The following is a 22651-nucleotide window of genomic DNA, read 5'->3' on the forward strand; positions in this document are numbered from 1 at the left end:
TCTCTCTCTCTCTCTCTCTCAACCCTGCAGAAGTCTTCATGAAGATTGACACGGCTAATACTGGCTCTATTGAATTGGATATCCATCAGGTGAGAACCGTCAGCTTACTCTCTTAATTAACTCATAAAGACAGCTTTTATGTTGTTGTTGTTGTTGTTGTTGTTGTTTTTCCAGTTCTAATGTATCGTTGTTATTCTGTTTTTCTATTTTCAGTGGTTGTCATTTACCATGATCTAGAACACTGCAGACATAAAAAGACGTCTGTAAAATCTGTCAACTTTATGTGCCACAATTTTTTTTTCTTTTTTACAAAACTTGAAGCCAGGAGCGCAAGAGAGCACTTTGCAAATCATTAAACCAAAGTGCCTTTTTATAGATGTTTATTTTGAAAACACGGTATTACATCACATCCTGTTTTAAATCTTTATTTGTTTTATTAGATGTAGCCTAGCTGTCTAGGCCTATTGAAAGTTGCTTACAGATTATACTTGTGTGATAAATGTATCACGTAGTTCCGATCCTTTTATGCAGATTTGTGTCGCTCATTTGGTCATGTTTTGAAAAGAAAAGCCTTTCTATATGTCTCAAAGCTAATAAACACCATTATTATTATAGTGTCTTGTTTTATTTCGAACTTGTATCTATAGTTTTTAGTCCTATAAGCGCACCATGCATGCGCCCCTCCCCCGACGGACGGGGTTGGGTTTTCCGGGCGCAGTAGTATTGACCGAACGTACGGAACTTGCGCTCCTGTCGCCGCACCACAACCGCCTTGCAACGTTCTACGTTAAACACCCAGTACTGAGATTTATGCGATTGTTTAGCGAACTGGCAGTCTGTCACCTAACTACAAAACACGTCGAAGGTGTCTTCAAAGTGGTGAGTGCTCAATGTTGTTGTGGTTTCTAAGTGACATCTCTATTCAGAGAGAGTGCGTGTTATTTTCGGGTTTTCCTCTTTCCAGAAGGCCACCGTAATCTAGGTTTACTACATTTCTGAGAATGGTTCTGTAATTTTGTTATAATTTTAACATATTAATATTTTTCGGTAAGTTACATCATGAATGTATTAAATAACCAGCCATGTCAACTAGGTTATGCCTCTGCAATAACCCAGAAGTGAACCATTTGCGCGACAAAATAAAGCCTCAAAGTAACTTATTGTCATCGACCCAATGCATCTTCAACCCTCCTGCTGTGTTCCGGTCGAATTGGACCGATTTACAAGTATTCTCTCTGGAAAAATGTAGTTCCTTCCGGTTGAATTGGACCGATTTACAAGTTCTCTCTCTGAAAAAATGTAGTTCCTTTAATCTGATTGTCATAAGGTTCCATGACTTTGTCCACACAGGGCATCTGAACACACAAAATACATGTTGATGATTTTAATGACATTTTGGGTGTTTTATTTAACTTTTGAACACCCGTGGTGTTCCCGACCGGTCATTAGAAATGAATGGGTGAGACTAGAATTAGTGTATACAATTGAGTTCAGCCACATGACCATTCATCAGATGGACACACTTCCTCTCCCAGACCCCCACATGCATGTGTGTTTGAACGTGTAAACACACACACCTCACTCCCCTTCTTGGCTTCCATGGCAACCCCCACGGGAACCTTTCCCCAATAGAATCTTTCCCCCACGGGAACCTTTCCCCAATAGAATCTTTCCCCCCACGGGAACCACACCTGCTGGCATTCTCATAAACAATCGCAACATTGTTTCAATAATATATAGAACTTTTCTCACAGCTCTGGTATATAAAGCTTTTTTTGAGGCCTTGCTCACAATTCATTCTGTGGCAGCACAATGACCAAACGATATACTTACTGTATGTGAGGCTCTTGGTCATATCTTTGATCATGACACTGGTGAGGAGGAGAGAGTCCCTGTTAAACTTTGACACAAGGTAGTCTGTGATAAACAGCACAATATGTTTCATCTGAGTATTTCTTATAGTCAAAATAATCCATACATTATTTATTTTTACTCAAAAATGTGTTGTGTGAGCTCAGGTCAATGAGGCCCACAGGCCATGAATAGCAAATAGAAGTTCAAAACGTGTAATGTTCACAAGAACTGAAGTTGATAAAAAAGACCTAACACAACATTAGGTGACAATATATGTATTATTATGGATTTATAATCCGCTATAATTGGGTGGTCATTTTGAACAGGGAACACAGAATTAATTAACATGAAAAGAACACAACAGGAGGGTTAATCAGGGGTAAAATTTGAAGGAGCATGATTTAAATTGAAATTTAAATAAAATAAAATAGTTCCGAACTCTCAGAGATAATATTTTGCTAATCTGAAACAAAACCACACTGAGGAATTTATAAAAAGTTATAAATATAAAATGGTGTATTTTGCAGTAATATTAGACACTTTTGCACATAAATCAGCCGGTGTAATGTTTCTCTGAACCTCCACAGTAGTTTGTTATGAGTGACGAGTCCTCTTACTCCCACAGTACTGAGTCCTGTTACACCCACAGTACTGAGGAGCCATGTTACACCCACATTACTGAGTCCTGTTACACCCACATTACTGAGTCCTGTTACACCCACAGTACTGAGGAGCCATGTTACACCCACAGAACTGAGGAGTCCTGTTACACCCACAGAACTGAGGAGTCCCCTGTTACACCCACAGCACTGAGGAGTCCTGTTACACCCACAGTACTGAGGAGTCCTGTTACACCCACAGCACTGAGTCCTGTTACACCCACAGTACTGAGTCCTGTTACACCCACAGTACTGGGGAGTCCCCTGTTACACCCACAGCACTGAGTCCTGTTACACCCACAGTACTGAGACCGGTTACACCCACAGTACCGAGGAGTTCCCTGTTACACCCACAGTACTGAGGAGTCCTGTTACACCCACAGTACTGAGGAGCCATGTTATACCCACATAACTGAGGAGTCATGTTACACCCACAGAACTGAGGAGTCCCCTGTTACACCCACAATACGGAGGAGTCCTGTTACACCCACAGTACTGAGTCATGTTACACCCACAGTACTGAGTCCTGTTACACCCACAGTACTGAGGAGTCCCCTGTTACACCCACAGTACTGAGACCGGTTACACCCACAGTACCGAGGAGTTCCCTGTTACACCCACAGTACTGAGGAGTCCTGTTACACCCACAGTACTGCGTCCTGTTACACCCACAGTACTGAGGAGTCCTGTTACACCCACAATACTGAGGAGTCCCCTGTTAAACCCACAGTACTGAGGAGTCCCCTGTTACATCCACAGTACTGAGGAGTCCTATTACACCCACAGTACTGAGGAGTCCTGTTACACCCACAGTGCTGAGGAGTCCTGTTACACCCACAGAACTGAGGAGTCCTGTTACACCCACAGTACTGAGGAGTCCCCTGTTACACCCACAGTACTGAGGAGTCCTGTTACACCCACAGTACTGAGGAGTCCCCTGTTACACCCACAGCACTGAGGAGTCCTGTTACACCCACAGTACTGAGGAGTCCTGTTACACCCACAGTACTGAGTCCTGTTACACCCACAGCACTGAGGAGTCCTGTTACACCCACAGTACTGAGGAGCCCCCTGTTACACCCACAGAACCGAGGAGCCCACTGGTTGGATTACAGGCTCATCTCTAGTTGTTTTTGAGCGTTTGTTGAAGTTGAGTCCGGGAACAGGACGAAGGTCCTATGCATGACTTGACTCCAGGACTGCATGAATCAGCTGCTCTCTGAGAATGGAGAGACTTTGGCTCATAGTGAGTGAAACTAGCCTGAGTCGCACTCTCACAGTCTGACCTTATGTCCCTGAGGAGAAGGATATGTGGTTGGTTTCTTTCAGACACAAACAGAAGGCAGTTTTTGACTTTGACTAAAATAGGTGCCGGTACACATTTTGTTTGCCGTAACTGTTTATATTTGCAGGAACTCTAGAACACTTTTAAGCTAATATTCTATATGAGGTGCAGGAACTCTAGAACACTTTTAAGCTAATATTCTATAAGAGGTGCAGGAACTCTAGAACACTTTTAAGCTAATATTCTATAAGAGGTGCAGGAACTCTAGAACACTTTTAAGCTAATATTCTAGAAGAGGTGCAGGAAGTCAAGCGGTAGAACATTTGAGGGGGCAGTACTCAGTTCTAGTGAGCTACAGCCCAAGTCGACCACTAACACAACATTGATTCCGCTTGTAACTCTGTATAACAAGTGATTTTATGATGCTGTCGTGTAGATAAGTTGGATTCCTCCCTGCAGAACTGAACAGAGTACTCTCTATGTGACTCAGCTGCCTCCCAAATGCCACCCCATTCACTTTACAGTGCACTACTTTAGACCAGGGCCCATAGGGAATAGGGTGCCATTTCCGAGGCACACTTTCAGATTCCCTCCCCACCTTCATGGATTTATGGCATTCAGTCTATTCACTCCGATGACCTGCTGCTTCCCAGGCGAGCCTCTCTCACTCTCTCTCTCTCACACTCTCTCTTTGTCTGTCTCTCTCTCTCTGTGTGTCTCTTTCTGTGTGTGTCTCTCTGTGTCTCTCTCGCTCTCTGTTTCTCTCTCTGTGTGTGTCTCTCTCTCTAGGTCTGTCTGTCTGTCTGGTCTGTCTGTCTGTCTGTCTGTCTGTCTGTCTGTCTGTCTGTGTGTGTGTGTCTCTCTCTCTCTCTCTCTCTCTCTGTGTGTCTCTCTCACTCTCTGTGTCCTCTCTCTCTCTCTCTGTCATTAGAATGCTAGTCAAGTGTTTGAGAACTGTTTTGGCATACTAAACACTACTGGGTTGTCCATGTTGGTTAATGTTTATATTAGATTTTCCATTAAGGGGAATGAGAGAGAGAGTTCAGAAAGTATTCAGACCCCTTAACTTTTTTCCACATTTTGTTACATTACAGCCTTATTCTAAAATTGAGTAAATTCCTATTTTTACCTCATTAATCTACACACGCTACCCTATAATAACTAAATGAAAACAGGTTTTTAGAAATAATTAAATAAAAACAGAAATACCTTATTTACATACATTTTCAGACCCTTTACTATGAGACTCCAAATTGAGCTCAGGTACATCCTGTTTCCATCAATCATCCTTGAGATGTTTCTACAACTTGATTGGAGTCCAACCTGTGGTACATTCAATTGATTGGACATGATTTGGAAAGGCACACAGCTGTCTATATAAGGTCCCACAGTCAGAGCAAAAACCAAGCCATGAGGTCGAAGAGATTGTCTGTAGAGCTCTGAGACAGAATTGTGTCGAGGGACAGATCTGGGGAAGGGTACCAAAACATTCTGCAGTATTGAAGGTCCCCAAGAACACAGTGGCCTCCATTATTATTAAATGGAAGAAGTTTGGAACCACCAAGACTCTTCCTAGAGCTGGTCGCCCGGCCAAACTGAGAAATCGGGGGAGAAGGGCTTTGGTCAGGGAGGTGACCAAGAACCTGATGGTCACTCTGACAGAGCTCCAGAGTTCCTCTGTGGAGATGGAAGAACCTTCCAGAAGGACAACCATCTCTGCAGCGCTCCACCAATCAGACCTTTTATGGTAGAGTGGCCAGATGAAACCACTCCTCAGTAAAAGGCACATGACAGCTCTCTTGGAGTTTGCCAAAAGGCACCTAAAGACTCTCATGAAAACAAGATTCTCTGGTCTGATGAAACCAAGATTGAACTTTTTGGCCTGAATGCCAAGGGTCACGTCTGGAAGAAACCTGGTTCCATCCCTACGGTGAAGCATGGTGGTGGCATCATGCTGTGAGGATGTTTTTCAGCGACAGGGACTGGGAGACTAGTCAGGATCGAGGAAAAGATGAACGGAGCAAAGTACAGAGAGATCCTTGATGAAAACCTGCTCCAGAGCGCTCAGAACCTCAGACTGGGACAAAGGTTCACCTTCCAACAGGACAACGACCTTAAGTACACAGCCAAGACAGCACAGGAGTGGCTTCCTGAGAAGTCTCTGAATGTCCTTGAGTGGCCCAGCCAGAGCCCGGACTTGAACCCTATCTAACATTTCTGGAGAGACCTGAAAATAGCTGTGCAGCGACACTCCCCAACCAACCTGACAGAGCTTGAGAGGATCTGCATAGAATGGGAGAAACTCCCCAAATACAGGTGTGCCAAGATAATAGCGTCATACCCAAGAAGACTTGAGGCTGGGTGAAATTCCACAGTGTGCCATCACAGCAGCAATATTTGTGACCTGTTGCCACAAGAAAAGGGCAACCAGTGAAGAACAAACACCATTGTAAATACAACCCATATTTATGTTTATTTATTTTCCCTTTTGTACTTTAACTATTTACACAACGTTACAACACGTGCCATTTGAAATGTCTTTATTATTTTGGAACTTTTGTGAGTGTAGTGTTTACCGTTAATGTTTTGTTTATTTATCTATTTCATGTAAACATATGTTTCCCAATAAAGCCGTTGGGGAGAGAGAATCTTCATTGTTTTTCTCCTATACAGAATGAGGACTTCACATTGCCTAACACAGGACAGTAATGTTTTGATATCAAATGAACCTGCCTAACACGGGACAGTAATGTTTTGATATCAAATGAACCTGCCTAACACGGGACAAATGTCACTACTAAACTCAGCAAAAAAAGAAACGTCCTCTCACTGTCAACTGCGTTTATTTTCAGCAAACTTAACATGTGTAAATATTTGCATGAACATAAGATTCAGCAACTGAAACAAACTCAACAAGTTCCACAGACATGTGAATAACAGAAATGGAATAATGTGTCCCTGAACAAAGGGGGGGGTCAAAATCAAAAGTAACAGTCAGTATCTGGCGTGGCCACCAGCTGCATTAAGTACTGCAGTGCATCTCCTCCTCATGGACTGCACCAGATTTGCCAGTTCTTGCTGTGAGATGTTACCCCACTCTTCCACCAAGGCACCTGCAAGTTCCAGGCATTTCTGGGGGGAATGGCCCTAGCCCTCACCCTCCGATCCAACAGGTCCCAGACATGCTCAATGGGATTGAGATCCGGGCTCCTCGCTGGCCATGGCAGAACACTGACATTCCTGTCTTGCAGGAAGTCCCGTACAGAACGAGCAGCATGGCTGGTGGCATTGTCATGCTGGAGGGTCATGTCAGGATGAGCCTACAGGAAGGGTACCACATGAGAGAGGAGGATGTCTTCCCTGTAACGCACAGCGTTGAGATTGCCTGCAATGACAACAAGCTCAGTCCGATGGTGCTGTGACACACCGCCCCAGACCATGACTGACCCTCCACCTCCAAATCGATCCCACTCCAGAGTACATGCCTCAGTGTAGCGCTCATTCCTTCGACGATAAACGCGAATCCGACCATCACCCCTGGTGAGACAAAATCGTGACTCGTCAGTGAAGAGCACTTTTTGCCAGTCCTGTCTGGTCCAGCGATGGTGGGTTTGTGCCCATATGCGATTTTGTTGCCGGTGATGTCTGGTGAGGACCTGTCTGGTGTTGTTACACGTGGTCTGCCACTGCAAGGATGGTCAGCTGTCCGTCCTGTCTCCCTGTAGCGCTGTCTTAGGCGTCTCACAGTACGGACATTGCAATTTATTGCCCTGGCCACAACTGCAGTCTTCATGCCTCCTTGCAGCATGCCTAAGGCACGTTTACGCAGCTGAGCAGGGACCCTGGGCATCTTTCTTTTGGTGTTTTTCAGAGTCAGTAGAAAGGCCTCTTTAGTGTCCTAAGTTTTCATAACTGTGACCTTAATTGCCTACCTTCTGAAAGCTGTTAGTGTCTTAACGACCGTTCCACAGGTGCATGTTCATTAATTGTTTATGGTTCATTGAATAAGCATGGGTGTAACGGATCTCGTCCTCCTCTTCTGAGGAAGAGTAGCGAGAAGGATCGGAGGACCAAAACGCAGCGTGGTAGGTGTTCATGATGAAATATTTAATAAATCACACTGAACACTGAACATCCAAAAACAATAAAGTGAACGAACGAAAACCACAAAGACAGAAAATAAACACCCACGAAACCCAGGTGGAAAAAGGCTACGTAAGTATGATTCTCAATCAGAGACAACTAACGACACCTGCCTCTGATTGAGAACCATACCAGGCCGAACACAAAAACCAACATAGAAAAACAAACATAGACTGCCCACCCCAACTCACGCCCTGACCACACTAAAAACAAAGACAAAACAAAGGAACTATGGTCAGAATGTGACAATGGGAAACAGTGTTTAAACCCTTTACAATGAAGATCTGTGAAGTTATTTGGATTTTTACTAATTATCTTTAAAAGACAGGGTACTGAAAAAGGGACGTTTCTTTTTTTTGCTGAGTTTACAAATGTAGTTCTCTAGGACAACCCTTGGCTAGGGTTCCAGGCCTTGTTCAGTTAGAGAGGGAAAGAAGAGTGAGGGGGAGAGAGAGGGGAGATGGGGGGGGGGGGGGGGGGGGGGGACAATACTGAAGTGCCTCAGGGCCAGACCCAGGTTTTCTACATACAGTGGGGCAAAAAAGTATTTAGTCAGCCACCAGTTGTGCAAGTTCTCCCACTTAAAAAGATGAGAGAGGCCTGTAATTTTCATCATAGGTACACTTCAACTATGACAGCCAAAATGAGAAAAAAAATCCAGAAAATAACATTGTAGGATTTTTAATGAATTTATTTGCAAATTATGGTGGAAAATAAGTATTTGGTCAATAACAAAAGTTTATCTCAGTACTTTGTTATATACCCTTTGTTGGCAATGACAGAGGTCAAACGTTTTCTGCAAGTCTTCACAAGGTTTTCACACACTGTTGCTGGTATTTTGGCCCATTCCTCCATGCAGATCTCCTCTAGAGCAGTGATGTTTTGACCTTCTGATCAATGTGATTTTCTGGATTTTTTTTCTCATTTTGGCTGTCATAGTTGAAGTGTACCTATGATGAAAATTACAGGCCTCTCTCATCTTTTTAAGTGGGAGAACTTGCACAATTGGTGGCTGACTAAATACTTTTTTGCCCCACTGTTTCTCTTATTTTTCAAGGTGGTGCCCTAAAGGTTCTGAATGCAACAGACTAAACCCTGTTTCTAAAGTCATATTGGTTACAGACATGAATCCTTTCTCTCATTTCTCCACAGCCTGCTCACAGACTCAAGGTATTCATCTCTTATTTTGTGTGTGTGGGGGGGGGGGGGGGGGGGGTCTGGTTTGTTAAGATAGATGTTGCTGTCTCTGTCTCCCATTTCAACCTAACCGTAACCTTGTCCCCAGGCTATTGCACACAGTAGGATATCAACCATTCACGCATGGGATTTCATCCATTCAAAGTTGGCCTTAGTGGGAGTGACCATAGAATTATATGTGAATGACCTTCTGATCAAAGTATTTGTCATTGGTTAATTTTAGCAAATCACACGACCATGAGGCGTGGGGAGAGTTAGTGGGAAGGTGTTATGGGAGATGATTGGTTGGTAGATTAAGCCAATTACTGCCTATCCACTGGGAGCGTCTCCCGGCTTTCTGTATTGGCTAATGGTCTACCAGACTCATCGCGCATTTAGGCAGGAAGTGTCTGGGAATGAGATTACCCTAACACCTAGCACGCTATCTCTAACACCTAGTACCCTATCCCTAACACCTAGCACCCTATCTCTAACACCTAGCACCCTACCCCTAACACCTAGTACCCTATATCTAACACCTAGCACCCTACCCCTAACACCTAGCACCCTACCTCTAACACATAGTACCCTAACACCTAGCACCCTACCCCTAACACCTAGCACCCCACCCCTAACACCTAGCACCCTACCCCTAACACCTAGCACCCTACCCCTAACACCTAGCACCCTATCTCTAACACTTAGCACCCTATCTCTAACACCTAGTACCCTAGCACCTAGCACCCTATCTCTAGCACCTAGCACCCTATATCTAACACCTAGCACCCTATCTCTAACACCTAGCACCCTATCTCTAACACCTAGCACCCTATCCCTAACACCTAGCACCCTACCCCTAACACCTAGCACCCTATCTCTAACACTTAGCACCCTATCTCTAACACCTAGTACCCTAACACCTAGCACCCTATCTCTAGCACCTAGCACCCTATATCTAACACCTAGCACCCTATCTCTAACACCTAGCACCCTATCTCTAACACCTAGCACCCTATCCCTAACACCTAGCACCCTACCCCTAACACCTAGCACCCTAACACCTAGCACCCTAGCTCTAACACCTAGCACCCCACCCCTAACACCTAGCACCCTACCCCTAACACCTAGCACCCTACCCCTAACACCTAGCACCCTATCTCTAACACTTAGCACCCTATCTCTAACACCTAGTACCCTAACACCTAGCACCCTATCTCTAGCACCTAGCACCCTATATCTAACACCTAGCACCCTATCTCTAACACCTAGCACCCTATCTCTAACACCTAGCACCCTATCCCTAACACCTAGCACCCTACCCCTAACACCTAGCACCCTATCTCTAACACTTAGCACCCTATCTCTAACACCTAGTACCCTAACACCTAGCACCCTATCTCTAGCACCTAGCACCCTATATCTAACACCTAGCACCCTATCTCTAACACCTAGCACCCTATCTCTAACACCTAGCACCCTATCCCTAACACCTAACACCTAGCACCCTACCCCTAACACCTAGCACCCTAACACCTAGCACCCTAGCTCTAACACCTAGCACCCTTCCCCTAACACCTAGTACCCTATATCTAACACCTAGCACCCTACCCCTAACACCTAGCACCCTACCCCTAACACCTAGCACCCTATCTCTAACACCTAGCACCCTATATCCAACACCTAGCACCCTTCTCTAACACCTAGCACCCTATCTCTAACACCTAGTACCCTATCTCTAACACCTACTACCCTATCTCTAACACCTAGCACCCTACCCCTAACACCTAGCACCCTACCCCTAACACCTAGCACCCTATCCCTAACACCTAGTACCTCTAACACCTAGCACCCTATCTCTAACACCTAGCACCCTATCTCTAACACCTAGCACCCTGTCTCTAGCACCTTAACACCTAGCACCCTATATCCAACACCTAGCACCCTTCTCTAACACCTAGCACCCTATCTCTAACACCTAGTACCCTATCTCTAACACCTACTACCCTATCTCTAACACCTAGCACCCTATCTCTAACACCTAGCACCCTACCCCTAACACTTAGCACCCTACCCCTAACACCTAGCACCCTATCCCTAACACCTAGTACCTCTAACACCTAGCACCCTATCTCTAACACCTGGCACCCTATCTCTAGCACCTTAACACCTAGCACCCTTCTCTAACACCTAGCACCCTATCTCTAACACCTAGCACCCTATCTCTAATACCTAGTACCCTAACCCTAACACCTAGCACCCTACCCCTAACACCTAGCACCCTGTCTATAACGCCTAGTACCCTATCCCTAACACCTAGCACCCTATATCTAACACCTAGCACCCTACCCCTAACACCTAGCACCCTGTCTCTAACGCCTAGTACCCTATCCCTAACACCTAGCACCCTATATCTAACACCTAGCACCCTATCCCTAACAGGTATTTACATAACTCTACCATAATCAGTGAATTTACATAACTACCATAATCAGGGTATTTACATAACTCTACCATAATTATTTTTATCACTGTTAAATCTATTCCACATAAAACCAATTACCAGAAACTCAATGAACTAAATTACACTAATTGATAATACTATAACATTGAAAAATACACTCTTAACAACTAGAGTGAGAATAAAAGGCCCCGGAGGTTCCTATGAAGTCTTCCAGTATGGACTACTAGCTAATAGATAGATTACTCAGTTTAATAGTTGAGTTATTACACACCAATGAAGGAACAGTCAGTGTTTAGGCATGTGTTCAGGAGGAACTGTTATCAGTGAGCAGTGAGGAAATATTTCTGAAACCTCTCTGACTCACTTCTGGTGGGAAGGCCAGAGGAAATCTTTCTGAAACCTCTCTGACTCACTACAGGTGGGAAGACCAGAGGAAATCTTTCTGAAACCTCTCTGACTCACTTCTGGTGGGAAGACCAGAGGAAATCTTTCTGAAACCTCTCTGACTCACTACAGGTGGGAAGACCAGAGGAAATCTTTCTGAAACCTCTCTGACTCACTGCTGGTGGGAAGACCAGAGGAAATCTTTCTGAAACCTCTCTGACTCACTGCAGGTGGGAAGACCAGAGGAAATCTTTCTGAAACCGCTCGTACTCACTGCATGTGGGAAGACCAGAGGAAATCTTTCTGAAACATCTCTGACTCACTGCAGGTGGGAAGGCCAGAGGAAATCTTTCTGAAACCTCTCTGACTCACTGCAGGTGGGAAGACCAGAGAAAATCTTTCTGAAACCTCTCGGACTCACTGCAGGTGGGAAGACCAGAGGAAATCTTTCTGAAACCTCTCTGACTCACTACAGGTGGGAAGACCAGAGGAAATCTTTCTGAAACCTCTCTGACTCACTTCTGGTGGGAAGAGCAGAGGAAATAAACCTCTCTGACTCACTGCAGGTGGGAAAGATCAGTTGAAGAATCTATAACACGTTTACAGACAGATCACAAGATCAGAGGTTCATTGGTAGAAAAACAGAACAGAATAGACAGACACAGATCACTAGTAAAACAGCGAACATACAAACACAGGCAGGCTGGAATAGATGGTTGCTGTGCTGCAGTCTTTGTGTCAGTGTGCCACTCTGCTGTTAGCTTAGCTTGCTGCTATTAATACCTTCCGCCCTGTGCCTGTCCCAGACTTGGGTTCAAACACTATTTAAAAATATTTGAAATACTTTGAGCGTTAGCTTTAGGCCGCCTGGAGGGCCAGGTGGGAGGGGATTCAGTCGTACGACGATTCGATTGGTTCCCTTGCAGACAGACAAGCTTAATCAAGCCCAGCTAATGTATTTTAAATTATATTGAATACAATTTGAACCCATGTGTGGCCTGTGCATTGCAGCACCCACCTAGCCTCTTGTTTATATCCTGTATCTGATCCAGCATGTCAGGAGAGATCTCCGCTACAGCAGCAGAATATCGGTTGTCTTGTAAATGATTTGCCTCTGACTGTATTTACACTAAACTCCAAAAGTATGGGGACAGTGACACATTTTTTAAATACTTTGGCTCTGCTCATCCAGCACTTTGGATTGGAAATCATACAACGACTCGGTGGTTAAAGTACCAGTGTCGCTGGTGATTAAAGTCAGGCGCAGGAGAGCAGAGATGAGTGAAACAACGCACTTTACTCGACAGCACTAAGTAAAACAACTTACAAAGTGCCACAAATACATGGATGATAAACAGCATCCGGTACAAACCAGCCGGAACATTCCGACCTGAACCAATAACAATCACACACAAAGACATGGGGGAAACAGCACCCGGTATAAACCAGCCGGAACATTCCGACCTGAACCAATAACAATCACACACAAAGACATGGGGGAAACAGCACCCGGTATAAACCAGCCGGAACATTCCGACCTGAACCAATAACAATCACACACAAAGACATGGGGGAAACAGCACCCGGTATAAACCAGCCGGAACATTCCGACCTGAACCAATAACAATCACACACAAAGACATGGGGGAAACAGCACCCGGTATAAACCAGCCGGAACATTCCGACCTGAACCAATAACAATCACACACAAAGACATGGGGGAAACAGCACCCGGTATAAACCAGCCGGAACATTCCGACCTGAACCAATAACAATCACACACAAAGACATGGGGGAAACAGCACCCGGTATAAACCAGCCGGAACATTCCGACCTGAACCCATAACAATCACACACAAAGACATGGGGGAAACAGAGGATTAGATACAGTGGCGAGAACAAGTATTTGTTACACTGCCGATTTTGCAGGTTTTACCTATGTTATACTTATGTCATGCAATAAAATGCAAATTAATTACTTAAAAATCATACAATGTGATTTTTGTGATTTTTGTTTTAGATTCCGTCTCTCACAGTTGAAGTGTACTACCTATGATAAAAATTACAGACCTCTACATGCTTTGTAAGTAGGAAGACCTGCAAAATCGGCAGTGTATCAAATACTTGTTCTCCCCACTGTACATGACCAGGTAATTGGGAAATGAAAACCAGGTGTGTGGGAAAACGAGACAAAACAAATGGAAAATGACAAATGGATCGGCGATGGCTAGAAGACTGGTGACGTCGACCGCAGAACACCACCCGAACAAGGAGAGGCATCGACTTCGGCCGAAGTCGTGACAGACAGCTTTAATTTGAGGGTATTTTCATTCATATCTCGTGAACCCGTTTAGAAATTACAGCACTTTTTGTACATCGTCCCCTCCATTTAGAGGACCAAAAGTATTGGGACAAATGTACTTAAACTGTGTGTGTATTCAAGTAGTCAAAGGTTTAGTATCTGGTCCCATATTCCTAGCACCCAATCACTACATCAAACTTGTGACTCTACAAAGTTGTTGGATGTTTCAGATCGTTTTGTGACCAATAGAAATGAATGGTAAATAATGTACTGTGTCATTTTGGAGTCACTTTTATTAAAAAATAAGAATAGACTATATGATTCTAAACACTTCTACATTAATGTTGATTCTACCATGATTACGGATAATCCTGAATGAATCAAGAATAATGATGAGTGAGAAAGCTACAGACGCACAAATATCATACCCCAAAATGCTAATCTCTCACCATTACAATCACAGGGGAGGTTAGCCTTTTATATCATACCCCCAATACATGCTAACCTCTCACCATTACAATAAAAGGGGATGGTAGCATTTTATATCATACCCCGAAGACATGCTAACCCCTCATCATTACAATAACAGGGGACTTTCTGACTCATCATTATTCACGATTCATTCAGAATTATCTGTAATAATAGCTAGGTAGCTTCAACATTAATATAATCATTGCGTGCTAGGAAAATGGTACCAAATACTAAACTTCTGTATACTTTAATACAAATATAAGTGAACTTTTGTTCCCCTAAAATGGGGGGGGGGGACTATCTACAAAGAGTGCTGTAATTTCTAAACGGTTCACCTGATATGGATGAAAATACCCTCAAATTAAAGCTGACAGTCCTGCACTTTTGTCATTGTATCATTTCCAATCCAAAGTGCTAGAGAACAGAGCCAACCCCCCCCCCCCAAAAATGGGTCACTGTCCCAATACTTTTGGAACTCACTGTATGTCCTGTCCCGTGTCAGAATGTCAGAGGGAATCTCTGCTAGCATAGCCACCAGCAGACTGCGAGCTGAGGGAATGGGCTCCAACGACCACGCCGTACCCTTCCTTGAGCAGGTCAGTTTGTTTGTTTGATTGTTTTGTAACTTTGTGCCCCAAATGGAGCCCTATTCCCTATTTAGTGCACTACATTTGTCCAGGGCTCATTAGGATTAGGGTGTCATTTGGGACAGATTATTTTATGTTATTTATTTACCATCGAGGACCACTTTGGAAATGCCTGTTTAATCATTCAAGATCTGTTTGATGCACATATTGATGCACAGTGTGTGTTATGTTTATTTAATTCATTCAACCAGGACTATGAGGCTTTGAGGCAGGAGTGTCTGGAGACGGGGTGTCTGTTCCAGGACCCCTCCTTCCTAGCCGAGCCTCCCTCTCTGGGCTTCAAGGAACTGGCCCCCTTCTCCGCCAAGACCAGGGACGTGGAATGGATGAGACCCACGGTGAGAGAGAGGAGGAGGGAGAGAGAGAGAGAGAGAGGGGGGGGGGGGGGATAGAGAGAGAGAGAGAGAGAGAGAGAGAGAGAGAGAGAGAGAGAGCAACACAATTAGACCCAACCAGCAACACAATTAGACCCAACCAAATCATGAGAAAACAAAAAGATAATTACTTGACACATTGGAAAGAATTAACATAAAAACAGAGCAAACTAGAATGCTATTTGGCCCTAAACAGAGAGTCCACAGTGGCAGAATACCTGCCCACTGTGACTGACCCAAACTTAAGGAAAGCTATGACTATGTACAGACTCAGTGAGCATAGCCTTGCTATTGAGAAAGGCCGCCGTAGACAGACATGGCTCTCAAGAGAAGACAGGCTATGTGCTCACTGCCCACAAAACGAGGTGGATACTGAGCTGCACTTCCTAAACCTCCTGCCAAAAATGTATGACCATATTAGAGACACATATTTCCCTCAGATTACACAGACCCACACATAATTAGAAAAGACACCCAATTTTGATAAACTCCCATATCTACTGGGTGAAATACCACAGTGTGCCAATATCACAGCAGCAGGATTTGTGACCTGTTGCCACAAGAAAAGGGCAACCAGTGAAGAACAAACACCATTATAAATACAACCAATATTTATGTTTAATTATTTTCCCTTTTTGAGAGAGGGAGAGAGAGAGAGAGAGAGACAGAGGGGCGACCACATGTGCTAATTATCTATCTAGCGTCCTCTGAACACCTGTGTCTAAGCTACCTGGGCAGGAAGTGAGTCGGAAGTAGTTGGTCAGCTGTCTGCTACAGGAAGTGAATCATTTTTATTTGAAAGATTCTTTCTCGCTGATATGAAAGATAAGGGGGCAAATCAGCATATGTTTCAAACTGTTTTGCCAAGCGTTGATGATTGACGTGTCTAATCGTTTTCTAAACGTTTCTTAACAGTATCGGAATTGTAGTTTACACAGAGCCGACCGAAGTTAACAGCTGAAAACCCTACGGGGATGGAGAGGTTTTCAGAGCAAAATGTACCCGTGTTACATCACAGTTTGGATGCTACACGGCCTCTGTCACGCCCTGCACCTGTTACCATTCAAGCACAGGGCAATTCACATTCAAATCTAATTTAGGTTGATCCATGTTGTTGTAAAGACAGCTAGATAGTCTAGCCCACATGCTGCATGCCTGTCACACCCTACTCCTGCACTTGTTGTATGGCTGGCATGTGGGACAGACTGGCAGTATGGGACAAGTAGAGACAGGAAGAGGAAGGAACCTCTCAGTCCAATAAAAACCAATCAGTGCAGCTGTTGACCAGGTTTCCTCTGACCACTTCCTAGATTTGCTACTTGTTTACCTGAGTTACATATTATGTTCTAGAAACACTCAAGTGCCAGATATGCTCAGCTGCCTGAACAACTAGAAGCATCAGTTATAGAAATAGACAGAGAATAAATGTTATACCTGTAATGTATTGTAAATGAAGTTGATACTCACACAGGAAAATGACAACCCAAGAATGTCTGTTTGCTGAGCAGTCCCTCTCCCTAACAGTCTACTGTAAATGACTCTTGCTATAGTCTAATGTCATCCTCATTTTCCTTCCCTCCAGGAGCTGACAGATGACCCTCAGTTCATCCTGGGAGGAGCTACCAGAACAGACATCTGCCAGGGAGCTCTAGGTGAGTTTTGATTGGCCAGGGTCAAGCTCTCGATGAGTTCTGATTAGCCAGGGAGCTCTACGTGAGTTCTGATTTGACATGGACTACCTCTGGGTGAGTTCTGATTGGCCAGGGACTACCTCTGGGTGAGTTGTGATTGGCCAGGAACAAGCTCACTGAGTTCTGATTGGCCAGGGAGCTCTACGTAAGTTCTGATTGGACAGAGACTACCTTTGGGTGAGTTCTGATTGGCCAGGAACAAGCTCTCTGAGTTCTGATTTGGCAGGGAGCTCTACGTGAGTTCTGATTGGACAGAGACTTCCTCTGGGTGAGTTCTGATTGGCCAGGGAGCTCTACGTGAGTTCTGATTGGATAGGGACACAATAGGATTCTGTGTTTTCACATGCAAAAGGAATTGCTTTTGATAAAAACGCTTTATTGTCCTTCCCGAATTAAAATTCAAACATTTATTTTATGGAAAATATATGTTGTATGCTTCTGAATGATGCACCATGCTGCCTTGTTGACAACATGGCCGAGCGGTACAGATTACTGTTCTATTTGAGCAGGGCGCTCCTCCCTCCCTCATTGCTTTTCCCCCGTTCACGTCACAGTCCATAGCCCGGTCCACCTCGGGTCAGCTTCATCCCTCAATAGATTGACCTTCCAGTAAAAGTCACCTGTTCCTGTCTGAAGATGGAGACCTTGTGAATGGCTAATAAATACAGGATTGCCGGCACAACAAATGGTTGCTATGGGGTGTTTATGTGCTTTATGTTGCTATGGGGTGTTTATGTTGCTATGGGGTGTTTATCTTGCCATGGGGTGTTTATGTTGCTATGGGGTGTTTATGTTGCTATGGGGTGTTTATGTTGCTATGGGGGTGTTTATGTTGCTATGGGGTGTTTATGTTGCTATGGGGGTGTTTATGTTGCTATGGGGTGTTTACGATGGGGCAAAAAAGTTTAGTCAGCCACCAATTGTGCAAGTTCTCCCACTTAAAAAGATGAGAGAGGCCTGTAATTTTCATCATAGGTACACTTCAACTATGACAGACAAAATTAGAGAAAAAAATCCAAGAAATCACATTGTAGGATTTTTAATGAATTTATTTGCAAATTGTGGTGGAAAATAAGTATTTGCTCAATAACAAAAGTTTATCTCAATACTTTGTTATGTACCCTTTGTTGGAAATGACAGAGCTCAAACGTTTTCTGTAAGTCTTCACAAGGTTTTCACACACTGTTGCTGGTATTTTGGCCCATTCCTCCATGCAGATCTCCTCTAGAGCAGTGATGAACACCCCCATAGCAACATAAACACCCCATAGCAACAAATGGTTGCTATGGGGTGTTTATGTTGCTATGGGGGTGTTTATGTGCTTTATGTTGCTATGGGGTATTTATGTTGCTATGGGGGTGTTTATGTTGCTATGGGTGTGTTTGTGTTGCTATGGGGGGGTGTTTGTGTTGCTATGGGGTGTTTATGTTGCTATGGGGGTGGTTATGTTGCTATGGGGGTGTTTATGTTGCTATGGGGTGTTTATGTTGCTATGGGGTGTTTATGTTGCTATGGGGGTGTTTAAGTTGCTATGGGGGTGTTTAAGTTGCTATGGGGTGTTTATGTTGCTATGGTGTGTTTATATTGCTATGGGGGTGTTTATGTTGCTTTGAGGTGTTTATGTTGCTATGGGGTGTTTATGTTGCTATGGGGGTGTTTATGTTGCTTTGAGGTGTTTATGTTGCTATGGGGTGTTTATGTTGCTATGGGGGTGTTTATGTTGCTTTGAGGTGTTTATGTTGCTATGGGGGTGTTTATGTTGCTATGGGGTGTTTATGTTGCTATGGGGGTGTTTATGTTGCTATGGGGGTGTTTATGTTGCTATGGGGTGTTTATGTTGCTATGGGGGTGTTTATGTTGCTATGGGGTGTTTATGTTGCTATGGGGTGTTTATGTTGCTATGGGGTGTTTATGTTGCTATGGGGGTGTTTATGTTGCTATGGGGTGTTTATGTTGCTATGGGGTGTTTATGTTGCTATGGGGGTGTTTATGTTGCTATGGGGGTGTTTATGTTGCTAAGGGGTGTTTATGTTGCTATGGGGTGTTTATGTTGCTATGGGGGTGTTTATGTTGCTATGGGGTGTTTATGTTGCTATGGGGGTGTTTATGTTGCTATGGGGGTGTTTATGTTGCTATGGGGTGTTTATGTTGCTATGGGGTGTTTATGTTGCTATGGGGGTGTTTATGTTGCTATGGGGTGTTTATGTTGCTATGGGGTGTTTATGTTGCTATGGGGGTGTTTATGTTGCTATGGGGGTGTTTATGTTGCTATGGGGGTGTTTATGTTGCTATGGGGTGTTTATGTTGCTATGGGGGTGTTTATGTTGCTATGGGGTGTTTATGTTGCTATGGGGGTGTTTATGTTGCTATAGGGTGTTTATGTTGCTATAGGGTGTTTATGTTGCTATGGGGTGTTTATGTTGCTATGTGGTGTTTATGTTGCTATGGGGTGTTTATGTTGCTATAGGGTGTTTATGTTGCTATGGGGTGTTTATGTTGCTATGGGGTGTTTATGTTGCTATGGGGTGTTTATGTTGCTATGGGGGTGTTTATGTTGCTATGGGGGTGTTTATGTTGCTATGGGGTGTTTATGTTGCTATGGGGGTGTTTATGTTGCTATGGGGTGTTTATGTTGCTATGGGGGTGTTTATGTTGCTATAGGGTGTTTATGTTGCTATAGGGTGTTTATGTTGCTATGGGGTGTTTATGTTGCTATGTGGTGTTTATGTTGCTATGGGGTGTTTATGTTGCTATAGGGTGTTTATGTTGCTATGGGGTGTTTATGTTGCTATGTGGTGTTTATGTTGCTATGGGGTGTTCATGTTGCTATGGGGGTGTTTATGTTGCTATGGGGGTGTTTATGTTGCTATGGGGTGTTTATGTTGCTATGGGGTGTTTATGTTGCTATGGGGGTGTTTATGTTGCTATGGGGGTGTTTATGTTGCTATGGGGTGTTTATGTTGCTATGGGGTGTTTATGTTGCTATGGGTGTGTTTATGTTGCTATGGGGTGTTTATGTTGCTATGGGGTGTTTATGTTGCTATGGGGTGTTTATGTGTCACGGCTGTTGAAGGAGGAGGACCAAGGTGCAGAGTGGTGAGCGTACATATTATTTTTATTTGAAAAAGATGTCGACAAAAAACAATAAACAAAAACAATAAACACTACTAAACAAACCGTGAAGCTAAAGGCTGTGTGCCATGAACCAAGACAACTTCCCACAAAGAAACGAGGGGAAAAAGGGCTACCTAAGTATGGTTCCCAATCAGAGACAACGATAGACAGCTGTCCCTGATTGAGAACCATACCCGGCCAAAACATAGAAACACAAAATCATAGAAAAACAAAACATAGAACGCCCATCCCAAATCACACCCTGACCAAACCAAATAGAGACCTTAAAAGGCTCTCTAAGGTCAGGGCGTGACATTATGTTGCTATGGGGTGATTGTCTAGCTAAATAGATACCACTAGAAGTTAGAGCTGGGCGACACGGACAAAAATCCATAAATCCGTAAATTGCCTGAGTTGATACAATAACAATAAATATAATTATATTTTATCATATTAATGTGCACCACAGTTTTTATTTTATTATCTTTTAAACTACTAACTTACTACTAGTTTGTCTCATTAACTATCACCCATATTAGCATATTGTTTTAATTTCAAACTTGACATTTCTCCAGTATAGGCTACTTATCATCATGAACCTTACTGTATCAGCAGAATGTCTGCTACAAGAGGTTGTAATGGTTTTAACCGTCCCAGCTCTGCTTGAAGTTAAAAGAGGTAAGGGGACATCTTTAAACACTTGTAATAGCCTACTAGCTGAAAGGCTCTTTGCTATAACCCCAACAGTCCAATCACATTAATTAATTAATCACATTTAAATGTTGATGGTTTTAATAGCAGACGCTCTTATCCAGTGACTAAGTCAGTGCATTCAACTTGAGGTAGCTAGGTAAGACAACCACATAATCTTGCCGTCTTCTCCGATATTTACCAGGGGCGTGAGGGGTCATAAACCCCCCCCCCCCCCACATCTTCAGACCCCTAGATCTCTCCTCCTCTGTTGGGGTTGAGAGATAATCTGTAGGGTTGTGGTCTCCTGTAACCTGTCCTGGTCAGGACAGTCATGACAACAGTCACTTTACAAATTACCTCGACTAACCTGTACTCTCGCACATTGACTCAGCACCAGTAACCCCTGAATATAGAATCCACATTGACTCAGCACCAGTAACCCCTGAATATAGAATCCACATTGACTCTGTACCAGTAACCCCTGAATATAGAATCCACATTGACTCGGCACCAGTAACCCCTGAATATAGAATCCACATTGACTCGGCACCAGTAACCCCTGAATATAGAATCCACATTGACTCGGCACCAGTAACCCCTGAATATAGAATCCACATTGACTCGGCACCAGTAACCCCTGAATATAGAATCCACATTGACTCGGCACCAGTAACCCCTGTATATAGAATCCACATTGACTCGGCACCAGTAACCCCTGAATATAGAATCCACATTGACTCGGCACCAGTAACCCCTGAATATAGAATCCACATTGACTCGGCACCAGTAACCCCTGAATATAGAATCCACATTGACTCGGCACCAGTAACCCCTGAATATAGAATCCACATTGACTCGGCACCAGTAACCCCTGAATATAGAATCCACATTGACTCGGCACCAGTAACCCCTGAATATAGAATCCACATTGACTCGGCACCAGTAACCCCTGTATATAGAATCCACATTGACTCGGCACCAGTAACCCCTGAATATAGAATCCACATTGACTCGGCACCAGTAACCCCTGAATATAGAATCCACATTGACTCGGCACCAGTAACCCCTGTATATAGAATCCACATTGACTCGGCACCAGTAACCCCTGAATATAGAATCCACATTGACTCGGCACCAGTAACCCCTGAATATAGAATCCACATTGACTCGGCACCAGTAACCCCTGTATATAGAATCCACATTGACTCAGCACCAGTAACCCCTGTATATAGAATCCACATTGACTCAGCACCAGTAACCCCTGTATATAGAATCCACATTGACTCAGCACCAGTAACCCCTGAATATAGAATCCACATTGACTCAGCACCAGTAACCCCTGAATATAGAATCCACATTGACTCAGCACCAGTAACCCCTGTATATAGAATCCACAT

At 43.9% G+C, this 22651-nt stretch overlaps 2 protein-coding genes across 5 annotated transcripts in view; both read left to right on the top strand.

Annotated features, from left to right (window-relative positions):
* The window catches only part of LOC110491235 (calpain-2 catalytic subunit), a 40692-nt gene extending 40078 nt beyond the window's left edge, over nucleotides 1-614 (top strand). Inside the window, exons 19-20 of the mRNA XM_036946001.1 lie at nucleotides 31-89; nucleotides 214-614. Coding sequence (XP_036801896.1) covers nucleotides 31-89; nucleotides 214-237 — 83 coding nt within the window. The 3' untranslated portion in view covers nucleotides 238-614. The remainder of the gene's footprint in view (nucleotides 1-30; nucleotides 90-213) is intronic.
* A 112-nt stretch (nucleotides 615-726) lies between these two features.
* LOC110492801 (calpain-1 catalytic subunit) overlaps nucleotides 727-22651 on the top strand; it is a 47130-nt gene continuing 25205 nt past the window's right edge. For 3 of the 4 annotated variants that reach the window (XR_005036417.1, XR_005036418.1, XM_036945999.1), the window contains exons 1-5: nucleotides 727-879; nucleotides 9094-9111; nucleotides 15238-15331; nucleotides 15574-15720; nucleotides 17339-17408. Coding sequence is in view for 2 of the 4 variants with exons in the window: in XM_036945999.1 (XP_036801894.1) it covers nucleotides 15239-15331; nucleotides 15574-15720; nucleotides 17339-17408 (310 nt within the window). In the remaining 2 variants the exon portion in view is untranslated. The remainder of the gene's footprint in view (nucleotides 880-9093; nucleotides 9112-15237; nucleotides 15332-15573; nucleotides 15721-17338; nucleotides 17409-22651) is intronic. The other variant, XM_036946000.1, reaches the window with a different exon arrangement.

The sequence above is a fragment of the Oncorhynchus mykiss genome, chromosome 16, assembly GCF_013265735.2.
Source record: "Oncorhynchus mykiss isolate Arlee chromosome 16, USDA_OmykA_1.1, whole genome shotgun sequence".
In the NCBI taxonomy this organism is placed as follows: Eukaryota; Metazoa; Chordata; class Actinopteri; order Salmoniformes; family Salmonidae; genus Oncorhynchus; species Oncorhynchus mykiss.